The sequence below is a fragment of the Phyllopteryx taeniolatus genome, chromosome 17 (genome assembly GCF_024500385.1).
Source record: "Phyllopteryx taeniolatus isolate TA_2022b chromosome 17, UOR_Ptae_1.2, whole genome shotgun sequence".
Taxonomy (NCBI): domain Eukaryota; kingdom Metazoa; phylum Chordata; class Actinopteri; order Syngnathiformes; family Syngnathidae; genus Phyllopteryx; species Phyllopteryx taeniolatus.
The window spans coordinates 10,207,911-10,234,067 of record NC_084518.1 but is presented as its reverse complement, the minus strand read 5'-3'; the positions used below and the strand labels follow the sequence as shown (position 1 = coordinate 10,234,067).

At 40.8% G+C, this 26,157-nt stretch overlaps 2 protein-coding genes and 1 long non-coding RNA gene across 4 annotated transcripts in view; 1 reads left to right on the top strand and 2 right to left on the bottom strand.

Annotated features, from left to right (window-relative positions):
- Positions 1-3,178, top strand: part of LOC133467448 (voltage-gated potassium channel subunit beta-2-like) — a 45,035-nt gene extending 41,857 nt beyond the window's left edge. For both annotated transcript variants that reach the window (XM_061752332.1, XM_061752331.1), the window contains one exon: positions 1,455-3,178. In XM_061752332.1, coding sequence (XP_061608316.1) covers positions 1,455-1,544 — 90 coding nt within the window. In that variant the 3' untranslated portion in view covers positions 1,545-3,178. The remainder of the gene's footprint in view (positions 1-1,454) is intronic.
- Positions 3,179-3,926: 748 nt separating this feature from the next.
- On the bottom strand, positions 3,927-5,348 carry LOC133467498 (uncharacterized). Its single transcript, XR_009785234.1, has 3 exons — positions 5,218-5,348; positions 5,039-5,132; positions 3,927-4,973 (listed from the first exon to the last, which is right to left on the bottom strand). It is a non-coding gene; the product is annotated as an uncharacterized LOC133467498 (long non-coding RNA).
- Positions 5,349-20,547: 15,199 nt separating this feature from the next.
- LOC133467424 (sialidase-3-like) lies at positions 20,548-26,091 on the bottom strand. The gene is made up of 3 exons (XM_061752273.1): positions 25,724-26,091; positions 25,316-25,553; positions 20,548-24,403 (listed from the first exon to the last, which is right to left on the bottom strand). The coding sequence occupies exons 2-3, from the start codon at positions 25,538-25,540 to the stop codon at positions 23,408-23,410; spliced, it is 1,221 nt and encodes a 406-aa protein (XP_061608257.1). The 5' UTR covers positions 25,541-25,553; positions 25,724-26,091; the 3' UTR covers positions 20,548-23,407.
- Positions 26,092-26,157: the final 66 nt, after the last annotated feature.

The window sequence follows — 26,157 nt, the reverse complement described above, 5'->3', positions numbered from 1 at the left end:
TATATTTATATATATAGATAGATAGATAGATAGATAGATAGATAGATAGATAGATAGATAGATAGATAGATAGATAGATAGATAGATAGATAGATAGATAGATAGATAGATAGATAGATAGATAGATAGATAGATAGGTAAACGAATAAAAGATTTACACTATTCATGTGTGAGCATGATTGACATCAACTCGTGAATGCCAGTGATGTGTGCGAGAATGTGATTGAGTGTTTATGAGACCAAGACGCGTGTGTTTGAGAGCATTTGAGTAGTGTAAATTACACCATTTGAATAGTGTAAATGAGAGCATTTGAGTAGTGTAAATGATAGCATTTCACTAGTGCCAATGAGAGCATTTGAGGAGTGTAAATGAGAACATTTGACTAGTGTAAATGAGAGCATTTGAGTAGTGTAAATGATAGCATTTCACTAGTGTCAATGAGAGCATTTGAGGAGTGTAAATGAGAACATTTGACTAGTGTAAATGAGAGCATTTGAGTACTGTAAATGAGAACATTTGACTAGTGTAAATGAGAGCATTTGAGTAGTGTAAATGAGAGCATTTGGGTAGTGTCAATGAGAAAATTTGAGTAGTGTAAATGAGAGCATTTGAGTAGTGTAAATGAGAGCATTTGAGTTGTATCAATGAGAGCATTTGAGTACTCAATGAGAGCATTTGAGTAGTGTTAATGAGAGCAAGACTCGTGTGTATGAGAGTGTTTGAGTAGTCCTTATGAGAGCCTTTCAGTAGTTTGTGTGTGTGTGAAAGCATTTGAATAGTAAGTGTGAGAGCTAATCCTGAGTAATGTCCCTAACGGCGCCTCATATACAGTAGCAAGTGTAGTGACGGCGACTGGGGAAGAGTAGCGATTAGCGGAGGACGCGTTGACGTATGTGCAGAGGAGCTAATAAAGCCATAAAGCAGCAAATCGGTGCTTCGTGCCTTTATTGTTGCCGCCACCCAGCTCAGCTGTGCAACCAGAGAAGGGAGTTAACCCCTGCGTCTCCCGACCACGGTCAGGTGACCGTAGCAGGAAAGCTTAACACTTCGTATAAAGAAATTAAAATTAAAAAATAAGATGCTGTACTTACCATTACTGCTGAGACTGTGAAAAAAAGGAGGGCGAAAAGGGCAAAGATACTCCCGCCGCACAAACACAGACAAGCACTATGCACTAGCTAAGCAGAAACACTATGGTGCTGAGACAAAATGGCGGACGAGGCACAGGCGAAACGTCGTAGGTCGAGTGCGTCGTAACTCGAGGACTTCCTGTATATATATATATATATATATGGAGTCCATTGGCCGTACTTTGCCCACTACTACTTTATATGCGCAATCATTTTCTGAATTCAACCAGCGAAACATAACTTTAAACATTCCACTGTAGTTTACTGTAGTTACTGTATGGGGTTCAGAACCAGGATCACAATCCCCTTTTCCTCCTTTGCAGATTTTATCCCAAATGACCCCACAAACAGTCACAGAGATGGACGCTGTGCTGGGAAACAAGCCCCACTCAAAGAAGGAGTCTCGTGCTTGAACATCCCCCATCCAGGCAAGAGCAAGAAGAATGACAAAGAAGACAAAGACTTTGCTTTTTCTCTGCTGTATACTCAACAACTTGCATGTCCTCAGTAACATTATGCTTCCAGAATGAGCGCATAAACCATTGTGCGCAGTACATTGTATCATGTATGGGGGGAAAAAAATCTTGCAGTTGTTAATCAGAACAAAAACAGCTCATATTAATACTCATTGACAGGATAATTATGTCTACAGTAGAGGAGGTCAAAGGCTATAGTGAGTGGTTGCAAAAAGCAAATATGGACTTTTGCTAAGAAAAGGGGAAGACAACACATCGCCTCTGTGCTAAAATAAAACCTGACTGAGGTAGTGGTGCATTCGCCGCACGTGGGAGTCTACAGCCTCCTTCCAACTGCATATTTACTGTCTGAACTGTGGGCCCAGCAGCAGAAGAAGCATCAAGAGGGACAGCGGTTAGTTCAGATGTGTCGTGCCCAACATTTCTCATAGTGTGCATGCGACTGGTCTGGCAAACATTCACTGCTTTACCAAGTTGGGCACAGTGGATCACTTGTGAGGTTAAAAAAAAGATGATTACATCACATGCTTTTTAGAAATAGGCGGATTACTCAGAGGTATGGAAAAATGCACTAAAGAACATGAGATTATAGTTTACAAAGTTTGGCTGTGAATTCCTGATCTTGATGAAAATGAATGCATTTCAAAAAATAGCTTTGGATTATTATTAGTATTTTCATGCATTATTTTAATGGAGCAGTGTAGTCACCGTCTGAGAACATTTACCAACACTGCTGGTCTGTTAGCAGTGTCTTTTTTTTTTTTTTTGCCTCCTCTGTTCCTCAACTATGCGCATGTCCCTTTAAGAAAGAAAAGCCCCAACAAGGTTGTCAAATATGGCATGGCTTTTATTGGCGTATGTACCGTAGATTTGCTGTAGCCTGACTTTGGGGCAAAGTATCAAAGATCTAGAGCTTGAAATGAGATGTTTGAAACAAGACTATTTGGGGAGGCCAATTGTAAAAGTCTTTCAACAGGTCACGAGGGGTGATATTCAGCAAATGTAAGCTGTTTTTGTTTTTTTTTTAAATATGGAAGCCTTTTATAACATGTTTAATCATCTGTCTTGGAAATTCTGTGTTTGTTTGTTTTCTCGATTCTGAGCATTTAATACTCTTGTTTCCATGCCTTTTCCTTTCGTTTTCTATGACTTCTATGTAGAGTGAGGGGCTGTGTTTCTTTTGTCAATTCCCATGAAAATGGCCATCATCAGGACTCTATGGTGGGCAGTGTTTTGATGACTTGTTTAGATTGGCACACAATTAAAGTGTATATAGGCCTATCTGTTTGGCAGCAATGCAAAGGGGTTCATTAAGGAATCATGAAGGAATCACCCTCTGTTACTCTGTGACCATGTACAGTCAGACTAAGTGCTGCGTCCAGTGTACATGAACTATTCAATCCATTTTATGAAAATGTAAACTTTGCCTGCATAACTTCTATTTTACTGTCTTGCAACAAAGAGAAAGTGTGATGAGGGGCAACAATTCAAGCTGAACATGCTGAATGTAACATGTCTGTTGCGGCGTCTACAGGGAAAGCACATTACATGATTTAAAGGGTTCTTCTCTCTGTTGTGTTTGTCTCTTTTTAACAACAGAAGGCGTTCACATTATCAAAAAGTTGTTCAGGACTCATGTATACGCACATCCTGCTAGCATACAATTACTGTATGTCCCACCAGGAGATAAAGCATGTTCAATTAACAGACATCCATCTGAAGAGTTTGTGTGTTTATAACAGTACATGAAGTTAAGACTTTTTTTTTTCTTAGAATAAAATCAATGTCATTTAGTAGACAGATAACAGTTCCATTTCAGAAGACGTTATTACTGGAATCAGATTGTTTCATGGAGGATTTGAGGATGTCTGTTGAGGAACAGAGTGGTCATCTGCATTTACAAACTGTCTCCAAATACCCTTAAATGAGATGTGTACTTTACAATAGTTAGAGTTCAACTGTAAGATAAGATAGAGGGTACAGTATGTCCACTGCCTTCAACAAAGATCCTTAAATACAGATGTGTTTAACTTTATTAACCATACGTTGAAATTACAATTACAGTGTTTTTCGCGGTTAATGGGGTACAGAACCCGCGCGAAAGGTGAAAAACCGCGTAGTAGGATTTTCACCCCCCCCCCCCAGGAATTTTCGTGGACGTGTATGTGGGTACCAGAATGTTTAAAATATGTAAACAGTATTTTTACTGATTACAACAGTACACATATTTACTTAAATCTTTAATTATAAAACCTTATACAGTAATTAACATTTATTATACAGTAATTAACATTCATCAACATTGCCTCCTGAGAGAGGCGAAGAGGCTTGTGTTGGTGGCGGAGGAGAGGCTCTCACTTGACTCGAAGACTCTTCTGCTGGAGGCGCTGACGGTGTAGCTGGGGTTTTTACCTTGGAGAAAAACATTTTGCAGGGGCACAGCGCTTCGGCGGCATTGTAAGGGCTTGCTTAACTAATCAAAAAAATTATCACTTAAACAAAAAAAGTTATTACGAACACAACAGCGTGGATGAAACTGGCGAGACACAACAAGGGAAGATGCTGGGTGAGGCTGCAATGATGCGCAGCCCTTAACCCTAACCCTAATCCAGTGGGATACATTGTAGTCCACTACAACCAAGTATTTGGAGTTTACGCATTTACGCATTACACATTTTGAAGCTCAAAGGCAAAAGAAGCAGCAAAACCTTATTCAGTCTCTGCTGAATTGTCAGGTATTCAACATCAAACCAATATAAGAAAACTATACCTATTCTTTCAAAGCTGGTTGTAGTCAGGCTTTAAACATTAGTTTTCAACCCAAAATACAGAAAAACACAAGCAATGCTACACTGTCTACAAAAAGACATCTGCTACATGTCGTCTTACATTGAGTGAGAAGTTTGCAAGAGTTGATGAGAACAGTAATAACCTTTAAGAATGTATATTTCATTTTCTATGGTGCATATGAGGTCAAAACTATTCCTAAATTTCAGCTCTGCAATGACATTCTTATCTATATATTGCCAGTTTTGTTGACACCATTTAAGACTCCTTAGAATGCCAATCGTCATCTACATTAGGTACTCCAAACAATTAACCAAAAAAATAATTTGAAATACTGTGCTTTTTAAAAATATAATGATCACAATAATAGAGAGTGCGCTTTTGTCAAAATGAGGGCTGGCCTATGACGTCGCCACCTGCCAGTGTGCCAGCGCACGTGCGCAATGACGTCACCTCCCGGCCCACCTCTCCCCAATGATGCCACATCCGTTAAAAACAAAATGATGTCACATCCGGTGAAAACAAAGTGAGATCATGTTTCCTGGCATTTTTGTCGCATGACATCATGTTCGGGGACACCTGTAGGAACAAAGGAAGTCATTGGGTGTCATATGGGCAACAAAAAAGGTCATTTATGATCATACCTGTGAATATGGTCCTTTCCGGCCCCGTCCCGTGCCAGTGGTGCGTCCCACGGCTTTTGCCAAGGCACCTGCGAGGAATGAGGTCATCACGTGACTTGTGCACGTGACATGAGGTGTTTGAGATGTTAGGGGTCATGTCCAGACGTCAAACAGCATTGGCAAAGAATGGGGATACTCACGTGGTTTGTTCACGCGACATGGGGTGTCCAAGATGTTAGAAGATCTGAAAAAAAGAGTATTTAGCCAAGAACATGTGTTTTCTCTGACAACATGGTTGTGCGAAACGCTGAGCGGACCATCAGTCTGGGAAATCCACTGAAGAATGATGTTCTTAGGATGACTCCCTTTTCTGATAACACCCAAGGCCAGAGGTACCTTCTGCAAAACATATATCAAAACCTTCTACTGAACAGTCATAACGAAACCTTCTGACGTGTATAAAAGGAGTTAGCTCAAATAAACAAGGTGTGTCATTCACTGAACCTGCACTCTGGTGGGCAGTTGATTGAATGCACCCTGAGACTCAGCACGTTGGTGTCTTGTTTTTTCCTCTCTCTTTGGACAAAGAAAACGAACACGCAAGGACGATTGAAGGTTCCATGATCTGTTGAACATTGACATTATATTACGTCTTTAACAATGGATACTAATAATGACTAATAATGTGATAATGTACTATTCTTCTCGGGATGTACCCATCACCTACCCCCGTTTTCCTGGTTTGGTCACGTGACAGGGCAATAAATGCGACGTCATAGGGAAACTCCCCATTGTAGTTGGGTTATCTTTATGATTCATTGCTCCATACGCATCAGGACATGACTGGTGCATTGCTTCAACGTTACAGATAAAGCCTAAAAGGTTCTTGGTTTCAGCTGGATGTCGACGTACGCATGCATCTCGAGTCGGTGGCCGGCTTCTCAGCAGTACCCATTGGTCCGCTCCGTCTCCCTTACACCTGGGCGAAAGCATTTGCCATCCCGCCCTATCTCTCCTTTGCGGGATGAGACATCCGCATTACATGAATCTCCACCGCCATTGAGAAGCAGACCTCACACAAGAGTACACACAAACAACTCACGACCGGACGGCCGAGTGAATTGCTTTCACCTACTCACCATCGCAAAGCAGTGTGATGAGGTTACAGTTCCGATATTTCCTCTACATTTCCTTTGACATATATGATAATTAACCCCACAATAATTACAAACTCAACTCAAACCCAAGTGGACATGAACTTCACAAATAAACCAGATGGTAAAATTAAAAAAAACTAAAAATATATATATAAATTAATAACTGTCGCATCATTATAGTGGCACGTGGTGCGATTTGTCATAGGCTGGGGTTGCTGAGTGGGCTTACTTGGATATGTGTACTCCTTAATGATAGTAATTACCCCTTATCCCCTGTAGTATATAATATCCTGTCTGTTTTCTCGTAATTTATGGCATGTGTATGTGTAGAGGTAGGTTAAGTAGTCAAAAAAAAACAACGAAAACGTAGGCTACTCATGTAGGAGTGCGTGCTGATACTGAGGATAATGTGACTCAAGTAAAAGTAAAAAGTAGTCTTCCAAATAAGCGCTTGAAAAGTTGGGTATTCAGTGCAAAAAAGAAAAAATTAATACTGAATTAACTGGTGAGTAGCTTGTATTTCATTATTTGTTAACCCGTGCATGAATATCATATAGATTCAAACATATCATATGACTGTATTAATTCAAATATTTTGCCATTTGATGGCTCGTGCTATACAGTTTATCATACACCCTTAGATTCATTTACAGACTCAATCCATTAGCCTGTCTATGGCATTTTGCTTAGTTTGCCAGCAATAACCGTATCTTCTTTCGTAAGACAAAGCTGCTTGGTTGTTTTAAATACGCAACATGTAATACTCTCTTGTTTTATGTTTAGTGTCGCAGTACACTTCAACTGAGAGTGGTAATAAAAATCGCGAAGCCTCTTTTTTTTTGAAGAAGAAGAAGAAGAATTGTTTAGTATCTGCCCTACCACTGGTTTTTGTAATCACTGTCATCATCATGTCGTCATATCAACATTTTTTGCGCATAAGTCGTGCCATAAAATAGCCCTAACATCAGTTTGTATCTTGAAAAACTTGTAACTCAGGTCATTCGTCTCTCAAGGTATCAATGTATTGTTAGTTAATATACCGAAAACTATGATGCCTAAATACTTTGGTAATATTTCAAATGTTTACGAACATTGTTGTCCCCTTAAAAAGATGGTAAATGATTTTAGAGCTGAGCATGCACGTACACAACGTACACGAGCTGTACGTATGTCAAAAACAATAAACAATGGACTGTGCAGAAAATACTGTTGTTTTTAAAGTTGAGGTGGAAATATCTCTGAAAAACTTCAATCGTGGATGTTAGTAAGTCAGCAGATGTGTAACCATCACTGTAGAGGCAGTTCTACACAGCGGTCATCGAATCAGTCCAGTGTTCTTCCATCACAGTCTGGTTTGGCGCTGCTACAAAAAAGGACAAACTCAGACTGCAACGGACAATCAAAACTGCTGAAAGATTGTCGGTACCCCCCTGCCCACCCTTGAGGACTTGCACGCTGCCAGAACTAAGACAAGAGCGTGCAAAATCCTCTTGGACCCTCCACATCCTGGTCACCAGCTCTTCCAGCTCCTTCCCTCAGGTAGGCGCTACCGAACAATGCAAATTAAAACTAGCAGACATTCCCTTCTTCCCTCTTGCCATCAACTTCTTAAACAGCTAAGTTACAATTCCATTGCAACATGCCGCCAATTCTTTGTCTTGAGTTTGTTGTCACATTTCTGTCCGGCCAATTATACATTACTCGTGCACTCACTGTGGTAGTCTCGCCACGCTGCACTATTTGCTTATCTGTTGTTGACCAATACTGGCCACTCATGCCAGAGTAGCATCTGCACCAAATGCACACTGACTGAGGAGTATCTGCAACATTTGCACAGTCGACATTGTCCCAGATTATCGCACTACTAGTCACTTTAAGCATACATTCCTTGAAGTCTGGGCGCCCTTTACACAATGATCATTGCACCGGACTATTGCTATATTAATCATTTAAACTGGTCTAATTGCTAGAGGACTTTGCATCTTTTTGCACAATTGTAATTTTTTTTTTTTACTGGCATTACCAGATTACTAGCAACCTTTTATTGCTCAGTGTTTTCCTCAATGTCTTTATGTCTCAAAAATATTCTCTGTCAATTGTCGTACTAAAGCGGCGACAACTACCGGAGACAAATTCCTTGTGTGTTTTATTTGGACATACTTGGCAAAATAAAGATGATTCTGATTACTGATAATATGACGAATCTGTATTCTTGAAATGATAAACTAAACATTTGTTGTTAAATGCCAGTAATGTAACAGATGTGTTGCAGGTAACATGGAAGTCGTATTTTTTTTCAATTTAAAATGATAAAATACTGTTTTTAGAAGTTCAGGTGTGAAAAACAATCCTGTCAAAACCTTAAAACCTAGAATCATGGATTTTAGTAAATCAGCATATGTGTACTAATTGCATTCATAAATACGATGATTCAACCACTCATTTGTTGCTTTACAGTCTGGGTTTAAAACTACAGGTAAACTGTTAATTACTGATTGAGTTTTATTTTTCATAGAAAACATTCGGAAAATTCAATTCGTAACATAATACAACTTTTTGATCATACTTAAGGCTAACTAGACTATTTACACATACTGTATTAACCTACTCATTTTGAAACATGATATTGATGTTGATAATAAATAAAAATTAAGAACATGGTCTTTACTAGTTTTATATGAAGAGTACCATAATGTTGATGTTAATGTTTTTCTTGGTGTTGTTCTTTTTTAACACTTTTAGGAAAGCAACAACTTGATACTAGTACGATCATAATTTGAGAACTAAACAGAAGAAGTTGTGTGTATACAATATCGTGGGAATATTTCGCTGATATTTCATCATCCATCCAGCGGCTCAGAAAATTTATATTTTCTGAACCGCTTATCCACACAAGGGCCGAGCCTATGGAGCAGGAGGTGGGGTACACCAAGAACTGGTTGCCAGCCAATTCCAGGGCACATATAAACAAACAACCATTCGCACTCACATTCACACCTACGGACAATTTAGAGTCTTCAATCAACATACCATGCATGTTTTTGGGATGTGGGAGGAAACCGGAGTGCCCGGAGAAAACCCACACAGGCACGGGGAGAACATGCAAACTCCACACAGGCGGGGCCGGGATTTGAACCCCGGTCCTCAGAACTGTGAGGCAGATGCTCTAACCAGTCTTTCACCGTGCCGCGATATTTCATCATGTAGCATTAAATTGATCTGAAGAAACAAGCTCTGTTTACATGGTGCTATATGGATAGACGCTGACATCATTGTGACGGTTCAGGACTGAACATTTCTAGACATGTCTTTAGTGGAGTTGAGGCGATTATATTTGCGGTGGCTTCTAAAAAGATGTGTTTATTGACATAAGCGGACCCCTCTCAGATGTTGTAAGAAAAAAGAACTTCACCCAAGAATATAATTAATCTTTCTGACACAAATCTTCAGATGTTGAGAATGTGTTAGGCTGTGACTGGATGTGTGGGGGAGGGGACAGTCTTGGTGGTTCACTTGAGAGGCCCGCTTGGAGGCAAGAGGGTGGAGGGGTTTATGGTGCGTGGTAGGTCGAGATAAGTCAAGGACTTGTTTTAACAAATGGTCTCTGGAGAATTCGAGGTGACAAATTTACGCCAGTTTCAAAGAAGATGACTGGTTTCCCCCGTGGAATGGCCGACTGGTTCAGGATGTAAACATGAGGAGGTCTTAAGGTCACAGCATCCCTTCACTAATACCCCCTAATGTAAGTGGGTGGTGGGGGTGAACACGTACACAATTTACACTAACTGTACGTAGGTCAAAAACAATAAACAATGGACTGTGCAGAAAATACCGTTACTTTTAAAGTTGATGTGGAAATAGCTCTGAAAAACTTCAATCGTGGATGTTAGTAAGTCAGCATATGCGTACTAATTGCATTAATAAATACGATGATTGAACCACTCAATTTGTTGCTTTACAGTCTGGGTTTAAAACTACAGGTAAATTGTTAATTACTGTTGGAGTTTTATTTTTCATAGAAAACATTAGGAAAATTCACTTTGTAACATAATACAACATTTTGATCGTACTGTATCGTCGTATCCCCGTTTTGAGAAGATCTGTTATGCTTAGGTTAAGGCTAACTATACGATTTATACGTACTGTATTAACCTACTCATTTTGAAACATGATATTTATGTTGATAATAAATTAAGAATCTTGTTAATGGCATAAGTAGCCTTAGTAGGTTTTTGAAGTAGCTTGGAAATATATTGGCTGTAACGTATGCATGTGGGGGGATGGGTTGGAGACCTTGGAATTCCGGGCTGATGTATTTGCTATGCTTTATAAGAACATGGAATACAAGTATAAAAGGTCACTCAGTCATCATACCGGTAAACATTCTGTTGACATATTGGTTTAGCCATTTGACCATGGGTGAGTTTCAAATTGAAGAATATGGTGTTTACCCGTTTTATATGAAGGGTACCATCACAACATGTTGATGCAACCATACTGCGAGAACTAAAGAGGCTAAGATGTGTGCATACATTACCGTGGCAATATTTCGATGATAATATCCCACTGTAGTAATTAATTGGTCTGAATAAACTCGTGATCGGATGTTATTAAAGTCAAAATATGACTCTAGAAAAAAGTACAGAAATACTTACTATTAAAAAGTAATCAGTCTATTACGATATAATGTATCATGTAACAGTAATTTAGAGACACTGACTAAATAATGTTGTCAATATATCGATTTGATTTGAAAGCAATGCACTATGAACTTCATCTGTATTGTTTAAATAATGTAAGATCGTACTGTAGTATAGTGGTTTAAATGCAGCAATAGTCCTGTATATGCAGTAAATTGTTTAGGAAATATGCATAAACTTTCAAAAAGCCCCAACCCTTGTTAGTTGATGAACATGAAAAATGATGAAATATTGTAATATCTTGTAAAGTGAATGGATTAAATGCAGATATGTGAATAACTATAATTAAATACTGTGCCATTAGTGCGATAGATCAAGAGTGCGCATGTGCAGACACGCCTTCGAGGGTGGTCCTCGAGAAAAAATTAAGCTGATGTATTTGCTATGTATTATAAGAACACCAAGTACAAGGCTGAAAATTCACTCAGTCGTGTACCTGTCGACATATTGGCCCGTCGTATGACCCTGGGTGAGTTTCAAATGAATTGATAGATTGTAAACATTATAATGATATTTTGAAATACATATGCTATGAATTAACGAACATGTTGACTGAACATGTCTGGACAAGTTGAAACACGGTGATATCCTTTCTGATTGCTATTGCTATTCACACCTTCCACACTTCCGGCAACAACAACCGATGGCGTCACCGATGGCGTCACCGATGGCGTCACAAATATTTTGCTTGGTCAGGTTCTCACATGAAGTGTTTTGGAGACAAAGTCAGAGAGAGCAGACTTGGATGGATTGGACGCGTCCAGAGGAGGGAGAGTGAGTACATTGCTAGAAGGGTGATGAGGAGGGAGCTGCCGGGGAAGAGAACTAGAAGAAGACCAAAGAGAAGGTTGATAGATGCAGTGAGGGAAGACAGTGCAGTTGGTGTCAGAGAGGAGGATGCATGAGATAGGCTCTCACATTAGGTGAGTACATGTTAGCATTGATCACAGTTTTCTGATGAACTATTTATTTATATTTCCATCTGTTTCCTCCTTTTTGAAAAGCTTGAACTTGTGAATGGGCTTATGGGAATGTAAGGTGTGTGGAAAATCAGTATCAAGTAGGTATATATGGCTTGCTTAGACATGGCAGGCTGAAATATGGCCTTCATGGAAACAAGGTGCGACATCTCTGCCCGTATTCTAAATTGTTGATGCACGTTTAGACTATGAAATAGCCTTTTGAATCTTATGATGTCATACTCAAACATCTTCAGAATCATCTGACCTATCGATATTTTAATTGTCAGGAACATGTCTGGAAATATCTCTCAAGGTTACACTTCTGTAATGTACATTTCCACCAAGGGAGGAAGATATGATCAAGGCCAAACTATACTTTTATCTCTGTCATGTTTTTAGACATAAAGTTCAGAGATCTTGAGTACTCCTGTTTGTGTACTTAAAAAAGACGCTTCATGAAAAGAAACTATAATTTAAACTCTGTAATGTATCTTAACTAGATACATAAAACATCATGTACCTACACATTTCAACATTTTATAATAGAAAACGAGACACACACATGTTTTTTTTTTTACTGGGTGCTGATACATAAAACAATTTGTTTCTAATATGTGTCAACATTTTATAATAGAAAATAGAATAGAAATGAGACACCCATCTTCCTAACAGAGTGAAGATAGTTCGATTTATCCCAAAAGATACAACATGTTTGGGCTTGTTTTTGAAAAACAAAAACATCTCTAGACATATGTTTTGATAAGAACCTCGGAAACTCCCACACGAAATGTAAAACTGACATGTTTATGGTTTAGATGTATTAATGTTCATCACATAATGCTTTACACATGCATTTGTTTTTGATAAGAGCCTCAAAAATGAGAAGATGTCCTTGAAAAACAAAAACATGCCCAGACATGTTTTTTGATAAGAGTCTCAACAGTCCACACATGAAATGTAAAACTGACATTTTTATGGTTTACACGTGGACATGTTTTTTGATAAGAACCTTGAGAACAAGAACATGTGTAGGCTTGTTCACTGAAAGGGGATTTCCCAGACTGATGGTCCGATCAGCGTTTCGCACAACCATGTTGTCCGAGAAAACACATGTTCTTGGCTAAATACTCTTTTCTTTCAGATCTTCTAACATCTTGGACACCCCATGTCGCGTGCAGAAACCACGTGAGTATCCCCATTCTTTGCCAATGCTGTTTGACGTCTGGATGTGACCCCTAACATCTCAAACACCTCATGTCACGTGCACAAGTCATGTGATGACCTAATTCCTCGCAGGTGCCTTGGCAAAAGCCGTGGGACGCACCACTGGCACGGGACGGGGCCGGAAAGGACCATATTCACAGGTATGATCATAAATGACCTTTTTTGTTGCCCATATGACACCCAATGACTTCCTTTGTTCCTACAGGTGTCCCCGAACATGATGTCATGTGACAAAAACGCCAGGAAACATGATCTCACTTTGTTTTCACCGGATGTGACATCATTTTGTTTTTACCGGATGTGGCATCATTGGGGAGAGGTGGCCCGGGAGGTGACGTCATTGCGCACGTGCGCTGGCACGCTGGCAGGTGGCGACGTCATAGGCCATCCATCATTTTGACAAAAGCGCACTCTCTATTATTGTGGTCATTATTTTTTAAAAAGCACAGTATTTCAAATAATTTTTTTGGTTCAATGTTTGGAGTACCTAATGTAGATGGCGATTGGCATTCTAAGGAGTCTTAAATGGTGTCAACAAAACTGACAATATATAGATAAGAATGTTATCGCAGAGCTGAAATTTAGGAATAGTTTTGACCTCATAAGCATCAAAGAAAATGAAAATTTCGTCCACGCTGTTGTGTTCACAATAACTTTTTTTCTTTAAGCGATAATTTTTTTGATAATTTTTTTAGTTAAGCAAGCCCTTACAATGCCGCCGAAGCGCTGTGCCCCTGCAAAATGTTTTTCTCCAAGGTAAAAACCCCAGCTACACCGTCAGCGCCTCCAGCAGAAGAGACTTCGAGTCAAGTGAGAGCCTCTCCTCCGCCACCAACACAAGCCTCTTCGCCTCTCTCAGAAGGCAATGTTGATGAATGTTAATTACGGTATAATAAATGTTAATTACTGTATAAGGTTTTATAATTAAAGATTTAAGTAAATATGTGTACTGTTGTAATCTTTGTCTCAAATATGTAAAGTATAAATACTGTTTACATATTTTAAACATTCTGGTACCTACATACACATCCATGAAAATTCCTGAGGAGGGGGGGCAAATCCTACTACGCGGTTTTTCACCTTTCGCGGGGGGTTCTGGTCCCCATTAACCACGAAAAACGAGGGAACACTGTAATTGTTATTACAACGTATGGTTAATAAAGTTACACACATCTGTATTTAAGGATCTTTGTTGAAGGCAGTGGACATACTGTACCCACTATCTTATCTTACAGTTGAACTCTAACTATTGTAAAGTACACATCTCATTTAAGGGTATTTGGAGACAGTTTGTAAATGCAGATGACCACTCTGTTCCTCACCAGACATCCTCAAACCCTCCATGAAACAATCTGATTCCAGTAATAAGGTCTGCTGAAATGGAACTGTTATCTGTCTACTAAATGACATTGATTTTATTCTAAGAAAAAAAAAAGTCTTAACTTCATGTACTGTTATAAACACACAAACTCTTCAGATGGATGTCTGTTAATTGAACATGCTTTATCTCCTGGTGGGACATACAGTAATTGTATGCTAGCAGGATGTGCGTATACATGAGTCCTGAACAACTCTTTGAGTATGTGAACGCCTTCTGTTGTTAAAAAGAGACAAAAACAACAGAGAGAAGAACCCTTTAAATCATGGAATGTGCTTTCCCTGTAGACGCCGCAACAGACATGTTACATTCAGCATGTTCAGCTTGAATTGTTGCCCCGCATCACACTTTCTCTTTGTTGCAAGACAGTAAAATAGAAGTTATGCAGGCAAAGTTTACATTTTCATAAAATGGATTGAATAGTTCATGTACACTGGACGCAGCACTTAGTCTGACTGTACATGGTCACAGAGTAACAGAGGGTGATTCCTTCATGATTCCTTAATGAACCCCTTTGTATTGCTGCCAAACAGATAGGCCTATATACACTTGAATTGTGTGCCAACCTAAACAAGTCATCAAAACACTCCCCACCATAGAGTCCTGATGATGGTCATTTTCATGGGAATTGACAAAAGGAACACAGCCCCTCACTCTACATAGAAGTCATAGAAAACGAAAGGAAAAGGCATGGAAACAAGAGTATTAAATGCTCAGAATCGAGAAAACGAACAAATGTGATGTCATTTAGTTTTTACCAGATGTGACGTCATTGGGGACAGGTGGCCCGGGAGGTGACGTCACTGTGCACGTGCGCTGGCACGCTGCCAAGTGGTGACGTCATAGGTCATCCATCTTTTGACAGAAGCGGGATACTCTTACTCTCTCATAATAATACAAACTGAAAAAATGTGAAGTATAGTGTGCCATGTTGTTGAATTGAACTGCATCATACTGACAGGCATTGGTTACCTAAGATTTTAGAGGCACAACAGTATTTTAAAGACTATACACACAACAGTAAACATATTGTTATTAATGAATTCCTCTGATCGTAACAATCAAAACTCAGCATTAACTCTTGGCAAAGGTAGAATATTTGATACAGCTTTTGGATTGAATCGCATTAATTTGCGCAGACTTTCACAGACGCTTCATTTAAACTGTTGAGGACAGTGAAGTGTCCAGCAACAGGAAAAAAGAGCAACGACTGAAGAGACATTTGTCACATCAACAGCAAACATCTTTTCCATCAACACTGCTGAGCCTCACTGAATATCATCAGAGCAAAGATGCCGCGCACGTGCGTGTGTGGGTGAGTGTGGGTGGGCGTTGGGTTGTGTGTCCTTTACAGCCACTCTGTGATACAGATTACCATATGTGCTGAAAAATTGTGACCAAAAAACACTCTGCAGATATAACAGACTAATAAATAAATGTGACTCATAATGTGATTCATCCACTGTGGGAAGATGCTGGTTGGTGAAGGAAAAAAAAAAAAAGATAACAGCGAATAAACAGCACCATCTCCAATAAAGTGCACTTTGTGTGTATTGCTTCTGCACAATTTCCTTAATATTCTTTAGCACATGCACACACACGCACACAGTGATGAGCGTGAGCCCAGCAATTTTCTCCATCTTCATTCTCTCTGTGTAATCGTGGATGGAGCACACAATCAAAATGTGTCCTCTGAAATGTCTTCACATTATTGCTATTTGACCATTCATTTGATCGAAATCATAAAGGAATATTCACATTTCATCCAGAATTTCTACAAATGCTTTTCAGTATCTTTAATTTATCTGCAGAATGACATTCGACAAGGCATGTTAATGTGAAAATCCTTTACATGATTTTCACATGACAAGCTCTTATTGCTTTGCTTTGGCGAAAATTAAATTACACGAACGATCTACTTAGAAAAATATGAAGAGGGATAAAAGTTGGGTTAGGGATCAGGGTTACGGTTAGAAGTTAGGGGGTTAAAATTGATGGCTGGAGAACACATGTGGATACAAAAATAACCAGACACACTTCTTAAGCAATTACTAAAGCAATCATCAGAGTAGACTCATTAACTCCTCTCCGAATCTGTAGTCTTCCTCTTACAAAGACATGATGCACAACTGCATGCTTTCAAATTTGTGGGAACGGTTTTGGGAAGACCCTTTTTGGAACCCTTTTCCAAAACAAAGCATGCTTGGATGACTTTGGTCTGGGAGACTTCACAGGAAACCCTAAAGGCAGCAAGTCATCTTTCAGGTCCAATGTCATTAGCCTCAAAACTATAGTGTCATGAATAAGTATTTAACATGCAACAGTGGTGAACCTTCCCAGGAGTGACCGGCCTACAAAAATTACACCAAGAGCACAGCAACGACTCATCCAGGAGGTAAAAAAGGAACCCAGGGCAAGATCTAAAGAACTGAAGGCTTCCATTGTTTCAGTTAAGGTCAGTGTTCATGAGTCAACAATAGGGAAGAGATTGAATAAAAATGGTTCCAAGGCGAAAACCACTGATGACCACAAATAATATAAAGGCACGTCTGACATTTGACATTAAAAAATCTGAACGAATCCCAAGACTTTTGACAGAATATTCTATGGTCTGACGAATAGATAGTCACACTTTTTGGAAGGTGTGTGTCTCCTCACATGTAAATTAACAAAGCATTTCAGAAAAAGAACATCATACCAACAGTCAAACATGGTGGTGGGAGTGTGATGGTCTTGGGCTGCACTGACACTTCAGGATGCTGTGATTGATGGAACCATAAATTCTGCTCTTTACCAGAAAATCCTGAAGAGAGATGTTCGGCCATCAGTTTCTAACTTCAAGCTAAAACATACTTGGGTTCTGCAGCAGGACAATGATCAAAAACACACCAACAAGTCAACTTCTGAATGATTTAAAAAAAAATAAAAATAAAAAATAAAAAAAAATTGAACGTTTTGGAGTGGCCTAGTTTAAGTCCGGACTTGAATCCGATTGAAATGTGGTGGCATGACATTAAAAAGGCCGTTCATGCTAGAAAACCCTCCATTGTTGCTGAATTAAAACAACTCTGCAAGAAAGAGTTGGCCAAAATATCTCCACAGAGATATGAAAGACTCATTGCCAGTTTTAGAAAACGCTTGAGTTCAGTTGTTGCTGCTGAGGGTGGCCCAACCAGCTATTAGCTTTAGGGGGCCATTACTTTTTTACATAGTAATAAACAAAATCACCATTGACAAACTTATGTTTACTTGGCTTATCTTTGTCTGATATTTTGTCTTAAATATTACAGTGGGGAAACTATGCAAAATATGCAAATTAAAAAAAAATTGAGGAGGGGGCAAATACTAGGGTTGGGAACGATAAACCGATGCGACCGGAAATCTGTTCGTAAAGGCAAGAGATACGACTGTATCGGTAGCAGACTCCGTTATCGATACAAAATCCGGCAGTAATCCTTAGATACGTCGGTTGTAGGGCTACGGACCGAATATCACGAGGCTAGGAATCAGTTGCCTGAGGCATTAAGGTTTTCATCGCGTAAAACAAGCGCGAGAGGTCTCGCACTGTGCTTTGCAGGTAATGTTATGTTTACAACCAAATGCAGCAGTGGTGGATACTAGCAACACTACTATCTTAACTACATTTCTCCATAGCCTCCCTACTTCAACATATAGCTTTTCAGTTGTTAAGCTACTTTCAAGGTCACGGCGATAGCAAAATAGCGTTCCCCCAGGAGTTGTAAACATTGAATGCAACGTCACGTTACGTACTTTATCTCAAGTCCACCGTCGACACCGGGGCCGGCAGCAACAGTCACTGAGCAATAAAGGGTTAATAGTTATCTGGTAATGCCGGTACATTTCTTTTTTTTTGACAATTGTGTAAAAGATGCAGAGTTCTCGAGCACTTACAGAAGTTCGAATGACTAATATTGCAATAGTCCGGTGCAATGACCATTGTGCAAAGGGCGACGAGACTTCAAGGAGTGTATGCAGTTTAAAGTGACGAGTTGCGCGATAATCTGGGACAATGTTGGTTGTGCAAATGTTGCAGATACTCCTCAATCACTGTGCAAATGGAGCAGATGCTACTCTGGCATGAGTGGACAGTATCGGTCAACAACAGATATGCAAATAGTGCAGCGTGGCGATACTACTACAGTGAGTGCACGAGTAATACATAATTGGCCCCACAGAAATTTGACAACGAACTCAAGTCAAAGAAATTGCCAGCATGTTGCAATGGAATTGTAGGTTAGATGTTTACGAAGTTGATCGCAAGAGTGAAGAAGCTGTTAGAATGTCTGCTAGTTCAAGTTTGCATTGATCGGTAGCGCCTACCTGAGGGAAGGAGCTGGAAGAGCTGGTGACCGGGATGTGGAGGGTCCGAGAGGATTTTGCACACTCTTGTCTTAGTTCTGGCAGCGTGCAAGTCCTCAAGGGTGGGTAGGAGGGTACCAACAATCCTTTCAGCAGTTTTGATTGTCCGTTGCAGTCGGAGTTTGTCCTTTTTTGTAGCAGCACCAAACCAAACTGTGATGGAAGAACACAGGACTGATTCAATGACTGCTGTGTAGAACTGCCTCAGCAGCTCCTGTGGCAGGCCGTGCTTTCTCAGAAGCCGCAGGAAGTACATCCTCTGCTGGGCCTTTTTGAGGACGGAGTTGATGTTGGTCGCCCACTTCAGGTCCTGAGAGACTGTAATTCCCAGGAACTTGAAGGTCTCGACAGTTGACACAAGGCAGCTGGACAACGTGAGGGGCAGCTGTGGCGAAGGATGCCTCCTGAAGTCCACGATCATCTCTATAGACTTGAGCGTGTTCAGCTCCAGGTTGTGTCGGCCGCACCACAGCTCCAGCCGCTCCACTTCCTGTCGATATGCAGACTCGTCACCGTCCTTGATGAGGCCGATGACAGTGGTGTCATCTGCAAACTTGAGGAGTTTGACAGCCGGGTGCGCTGAGGTGCAGTCGTTCATGTAGAGAGAGAAGAGCAGCGGAGAGAGGACACAACCTTGGGGCGCCCCAGTGCTGATGCTGCGTGTGGATGTGGTGGTCTCTCCCAGCCTCACCTGCTGTCTCCTGCCCGTCAGGAAGCTGTAAATCCACTGGCAGATGGCAGGTGAGACGCTGAGCTGGAGAAGCTTGGATGAAAGGAGTTCAGGGATGATGGTGTTGAACGCTAAGCTGAAGTCCACGAACAGGATCCTCGCGTAGGTCCTTGCACTGTCGAGGTGTTCATGGATGAAGTGCAGTCCCATGTTGACTGCATCATCCGCAGACCGCTCGGTAGGCAAACTGCAGGGGGTCCAGCAGGGGGCCTGTGACGCTCTTGAGGTGGTCCAGCACGAGACGTTCAAAAGACTTCATGACCACAGATGTCAAGGCGATAGGCCTGTAGTCATTTAGACCCGAGATTGCAGGTTTCTTGGGGACTGGAATGATGGTGGAGCGTTTGAAACAGGATGGTACTTCACACAGTTCCAGAGATCTATTGAAGATCTGAGTGAAGACTGGGGAATCGAATCGTATTGAATCATTCTGCCCGTAAAGATTTAGTTTTTGAACCGAATTGCTACCTGTGTATCTAGGTATGTATCGAATCGGCCTCGTGCCAGAGATTCCCAACCCTAGCAAATACTCTTATCACTGCACTGTAGATGCAGTGCCCATGTGGCCCAATCCTTTTCTCTCTACAGTGTATCGCCATCCTGTACACACCTCCTCATGAATGAAATCCTTTTTTCTTAATTTAATCTTAACCATGTTATCATTAGTGAATATCCTTTACTTAATTCATTTACAAAGCCAAATAAGAAAGAGTGTTTTGTAAATTGACTTTTGGACTGCAGATACACACCCAAAGGCCAACATTTCCAGTTCAGCAGCTTTATGCTGGTATGGGGAAAAGAATAAAAAGGTGGGTCCAATGTAGGGTAAAGAGTCTCGATAGCATATTTAATGAAATACTTTAAATTTTCACATTCAACATTTTAACTTTCTGAATTCTTGTGTTACTACTGTACGACATTTTACAAAATTGTTAGATTTATAATAGTTGTATACCAGTATAATAGTAGACCTCTGAGACATGATGAAGACACAGATAATTCAAATATTATTTTTATTTTATACAAAAAAATGCAGCTTTTGTCACTATCCACAACAGTCAACAAAAACACATTGACACTTGTGTAGAACCACTTCGAGACTCATGGACATTTGGCAAAGAAATTATCTTAAACTGATTGGGTCTACAGTGCATGCAATTTCTTTTTGAAATCTAAGAAACATCATAATCGACAACCATCAGGAGCTTCACAAGAATTTTGTAGGATTTTGTACAAAAATGTGTTATGTTGCATCAAGATTTAAAACTTTTTTGTGGACTGGAGGGGTTTGCATATGTAATGAAGCAACATGTTGCTGAAAAAGGAAAGTTATATAGTGTAATATAGGCTATCCATCCATCCATCCATTATCTGAGCCGCTTATCCTCACAAGGGTCACGGGAGCGCTTGGAGCCTATCCCAGCTATCATCGGGCAGGAGGTGGGGTACACCCTGAACTGGTTGCCAGCCAATTGCAGGGAGCATACAAACAAACAACCATCCACACTCAAATTGACACCTACGGGCAATTTAGAGTATTCAATTAACCTACCATGCATGTTTTTGGGATGTGGGAGGAAACCGGAGTGCCCGGAGAAAACCCACGCAGGCACGGGGAGAACATGCAAACTCCACACAGGCGGGGCCGGGGATTGAACCCCGGTCCTCAGAACTGTGAGGCAGACGCTCTAACCAGACGCCTTGGATATACATATGGATAGAATTTTTGTATGATATCCTACTAAATTCTTTTCACACTATGTTACTTTCGGCCAGTCAATTGTACACAATACAGCTGTCGTCTTCAAAACCTTCAACAGAAACCCAACATGTATTCTGGATAATATACATGGATAGGTAAATCATAAAAATGTTAATTAATTTTCTTGCTTCAAATAAACAATTGTACAAAAAAATCTTCTGCTTCAGTACCTTGGTTTGAAATTACTTATATTTGGCACAGTTTGATTATCTGGTCGTGGGAAACTGGTTCTATTCGCCCGTATGAAGGCTGAATGACACGAGAAGGCATATGTGAATCACAGTACAATATACTGATATTAAGCAAAGTCAGATCATGAAGAAATGCTACACTCCTCGATTGAAGGAAAATAAAAAGAGGTAGGAAAAATACGCAAAATTTAGACTGTTTTATAAGATGCAGGAAGCGATAAGGAACACAAGCATGCATGCTACATTAACGTGCACACAAAACAAGCGCGCTCACACGTAGATATGTACGTATGCACGCACGCACACACACACAAAGCCTGTTGATAGAGCAGCATGCTTAAAATCAGCCAACAAAATAGATTAATTCCTAGATAATTAGTGTATGTCCTCAAGTAGTGGCCTTCACTCTAATAAATGCCTTGCCTTGATGAGTCCCACGGTGCATCCTTCTCTTGAACAAATTATACCAAAATGAATAATGGGGGAAAAAAACACAATCCACAATACATACTGCCATAGTTTTACAGCCGTGCAGCAAGTGCAAACATGAATAGAAATCAGAGTATAGCTCACCTCTTAATCAAAGTAACTCTTTTACCTTATAAAAGGGCCTCAAACATACCTCATGCCTTGCATATTAACAGTGCAGTCAAGTACGATGACTGTAAAAGGTCTACACACCCATGTTCAAATGCCAGGTTTCTGTGATATAAAAAAGGTGACTCAGATTAATGATTCCCAAACTTTTTCCACCAATAACGTGACCTATAACCTGAGCAGCTCTATAGAAGTGTCAGGAAAGGCCTACTAGAACATCTGAACTTTATTCATATACTTTGTTATTCAGAGGCACTTTAAACAATGGCAGGTGTGTGCCTACTCCCATTTAACATGACTTTGAACATAATTGGTTAAATCTGAACACATACCCATTTATAAGAGGGTGTGCACACTTGTGCAACCACATTATTTCAGGTGTTTATTTTTACTTCTCGAAAAGATTTCATTCATTTTCAAGTAATAAATTGTGTAAAAACTTTTGAAATGAAATCTTGGTGAGATTTTTTTTTTTTTTTGTATCACTCCAATTGGCCTTTGAACAGGCGTGTGCTGGCTTTTTATATCCACTGTATTCTTTCCGCCCCAATACGGACCGCCTCCAAGTTTTGTTACGCTTTATTACGTACCGACACATTTTGTTAAGTTCACCCCATTTTGTCCACGGTAGCTGAACGTACGTTGCATTAGGGGTCAAACAATGATATTACTATACAATTTATCTAACCTGTATGTATGTATAACAGCTCATGTCTCAATAAAGTCCAGTCTCGAGTATTAAACCCCCAAGTTCAAGTTAAGTGTCAAGCCTTTTAGTTTTTGTCAAGTAGTGTCATCAAAACAGTGACTCAAGTCAACTTGAGTAAAAGTAGCAATGACTCAAATCGTCATCTTTGTTTACTACTTTGGAAAGCTAAATCTGCCTCTGCTGCACTGCATTATTGAGAGGGACTAAAAATAAAAGGGAACAGGAATAGAAACTGCTTATTCGAGGAAGTTACACATTCTATTCTCACTTTAAAGCAGAATAAAGAATTCCCATTTATCAGAGATCAGCATGTACGGATGTAACCTTAAATAAGCATTGTACAAAAGGCTTCCTCTGAAATAAAACGAAAGAAGTGCCCAATACTGCGGTTGCATAAATATGCACCCCAGCCACTATTTGAGGAAATACGGTAGCACATTAGACTTAACTACATTGTCATGTAAATAAGTAAACAGCAGACCAGGCGACTCCTGCATGCACGCGCACTTCCACAAAGAGGAAGATGAGTAAACACAGAGAGATGTTAGCATAGCATCGTTCATGCTTAGATTTTAAGATTGCAGAAGCTACAGAAGTCATTCAGCACGTCTTCCTGTTTGTCTGCATGACCTCTTTGAGCATGAACGACATGAACGCAATCTGCTCAAGTTCACTTTCTTTGCCGCACTCCATCAGGCACGAGAACTGATCATTGTCCCGGTTGTAGGCCAGGTCTGAGTAGCCGCTGGGCCCGCTGTGGATGATCAGAGGCCTGTCCCACCCTCTCGAATGCAGGGGGGATCGGTTCAAGTACACGCCCATGTCCCGCCGGCTGTGCTTGCTTGTTGGGTGCATGAAGAGGAGCCAGGTTTGGGTGTCTGGTGACAGAGGGGATGTGTCGCACGTTTTGCTCTCTCTGTCCTCACTGGGGATGAACTCGGGCGCAGGGAAGCCGATGACGCTCCCTTGGCAGCCTTTGGGCTGCTCCACCAGCTCTCGGGCCGTGCGAGGTTTGTCAAAGCAGACGCCGCTGTTTTCACTCAACGCCTCGCATCTGTGGCCGCCGAAATTGCGAGCGTTGCAGTACAGGTGACTTCGGCCCTCATGATCTATGATCTCCGCCATCTCACACTCGCACGACTTTTTGAGGAGCATCTTGCCCATGTGCCACGTCTTGCCAAAGTCTGCGCTGTAGACCGTCAGCGCACGCGGGTAAACCGTGTGAGGAACAGGAAAGGAGAAGCACCTGTACGGGATGTAGTAGGCGTAGGCTGGGATTATCAATCTCCCATTCTCCAGTTGGACGCCATGCCCCGGACCAACGGCAAACGTGGCCCACTTGCGGATAGCTTGTCCGATCACGCTTTCCGTAACGTCCTTTGCCTCGCTCCAGGTGTGGCCGTCGTCGCCGCTCCTGACGTAGCAAAGACGCGTCTTGTTCTTACCTGTGATGATCTGCCTGTGCTCCGAGGTGTTGCCCAGGATGCACACGAAGAACAAAAACAAAGTGCTGGTGTTTTTCTCAAACACGGGGCAGGGGTTCATGGTGCGGTGGTCCGGCAGGCATGCCGTTGACAGCTCCTCGCTCGACAGCCACTGGAAGGATAATACAGCGGTTAAATTCAATGACTGGACTCTTCATTAGGAACACCTGCACAATATAATGACATTAACGAAACCAGCTGCCTTATAATATAATCATTCTCAGTTCAGACCTTGTACTTTGCACATTCAGTACAGTAGATTGACGTTAAAGTATAATAAAATCATATGAAGTGTGATTGCTGAAATGTCACCTATGTTGTTGCCAGGTCACCAGCCACAACCCATTTTAATATAATACAAAAGCTGTTTCAAAGTAAATTGATATAGCTAAATAAAAATGTTTGCTAAATAAACAACAAAACTAAATTATTAGAAACAACTCAGTATGATGCACTGCAGTTCGAAACCACTGCAAAAAAAACAACAAAACATTTCTACATTTAAAAACGTTCAAATTTACGGTTATCTGATTGTAGGATTAATAATCCCGTACTGTTCTATGGGGGCAGGAATGTGAAATCGTAGTTAGCACATCTGCCCAACAGTGAATGTCTTGGTTTTTTGGTGCATCACAGTATACCACAGTTATTAGATATAACACCAATATAGTACAGTATGTGAGCTACAGTGCTCTACATAAATGAGCAAAACCCAACAGAAACCTGTGAGTTTCCTTTCCGAATCAGTATTCATATTGCCATCCATTTTCTATGGCATGTTTTGAGAATGTGTGCAGGAGCAGGAGTAACCGGAAAATAACCCAGCCAAGCATGGAATAACACAACTTTAAATAGAAAGGCTGGAGCCGATCTAGATTTCAAATATATATTTTTGTGACACCAGCCCTGGAACTTTTCTGACACACCTTGTAATTAGATTCATGGGGGAAAAGTACAGAAAGTTTGACTTTCACCATGAGTACAAATTACAAATACTGCATTGTCATCACTTTTGAATAACGACCTGAACAGATCCGTCATCACTCTGCACCCCTCTTCTCATAACCAGAAGTTTGGCATCACAGTCACGAGAAGAGGACCTCTTCTCTGCAAAGGCAAGAAAGGTGCCACTGTGCCTCAGGTAGAGGAGAGCAGGGATTCTGTACGTGATGCCACTTGGCTCCTTTTCAAATAAAGTTGTTTTTGGTGGCTCATCTCCGCCGTCACTCTTCGATGGCGTGTTTCCCATGATGCACCAGCTCCTGTGTTGGGCATGCAGCACGTTTATGATCAAGTCACTTCATCTTGATTGCACACATTATTAAGCACAGACTCACAGGGAAGAAGAGTTAACACTCACACACGCGCACTCACATCATGTCGTTGTGCAACATGGCATGGGGGGGTTGAAGAAGGAAAAAAAAGTCCTTACCTCCGCTTGTCACGCTTCACATTTGTCAACCTTGAGCTGATCGACACCGTCTCATTTCATTAAGTGGACCAAAGAGCTCCGGCGATCATGCGATACTGAGGCCGAAGTACGAACGCAAGACAAGACGCGGAAGGGAGAACTACTTCACACACTTCCGTGTTCGCTTTCCCAAACCTGCGCCGGGTTTAACCTCATAAGGCGCCATAATTGTTATTTACTCGTCGTTGTGTGATTATGTATCTCGTATATTTTCAATTGAGACGACCAAACCAATTTGAAAATAGATATTAAAAGAAATAACGTCGCTGCGCGTCGAGACGAGAAACCGTTGCGGCGCATGCGCAGTGTGCCATCCTCAGGAACGCCAGAGTAGCGATAGTATTGTCATATCAATATCTGAGTTGATGGAAATATTCCTCTAAACAATATTTTTA

What these genes read in the sequence shown, in the direction of transcription:
- LOC133467424 (XM_061752273.1), bottom strand. Translation starts at nt 25,540, where the DNA reads ATGGGAAACACGCCATCGAAGAGTGACGGCGGAGATGAGCCACCAAAA. An exon ending in GTGATGACGGATCTGTTCAG is followed by an intron (nt 24,404 to 25,315) that starts GTCGTTATTCAA and finishes TTATCCTTCCAG; the next exon opens with TGGCTGTCGAGCGAGGAGCT.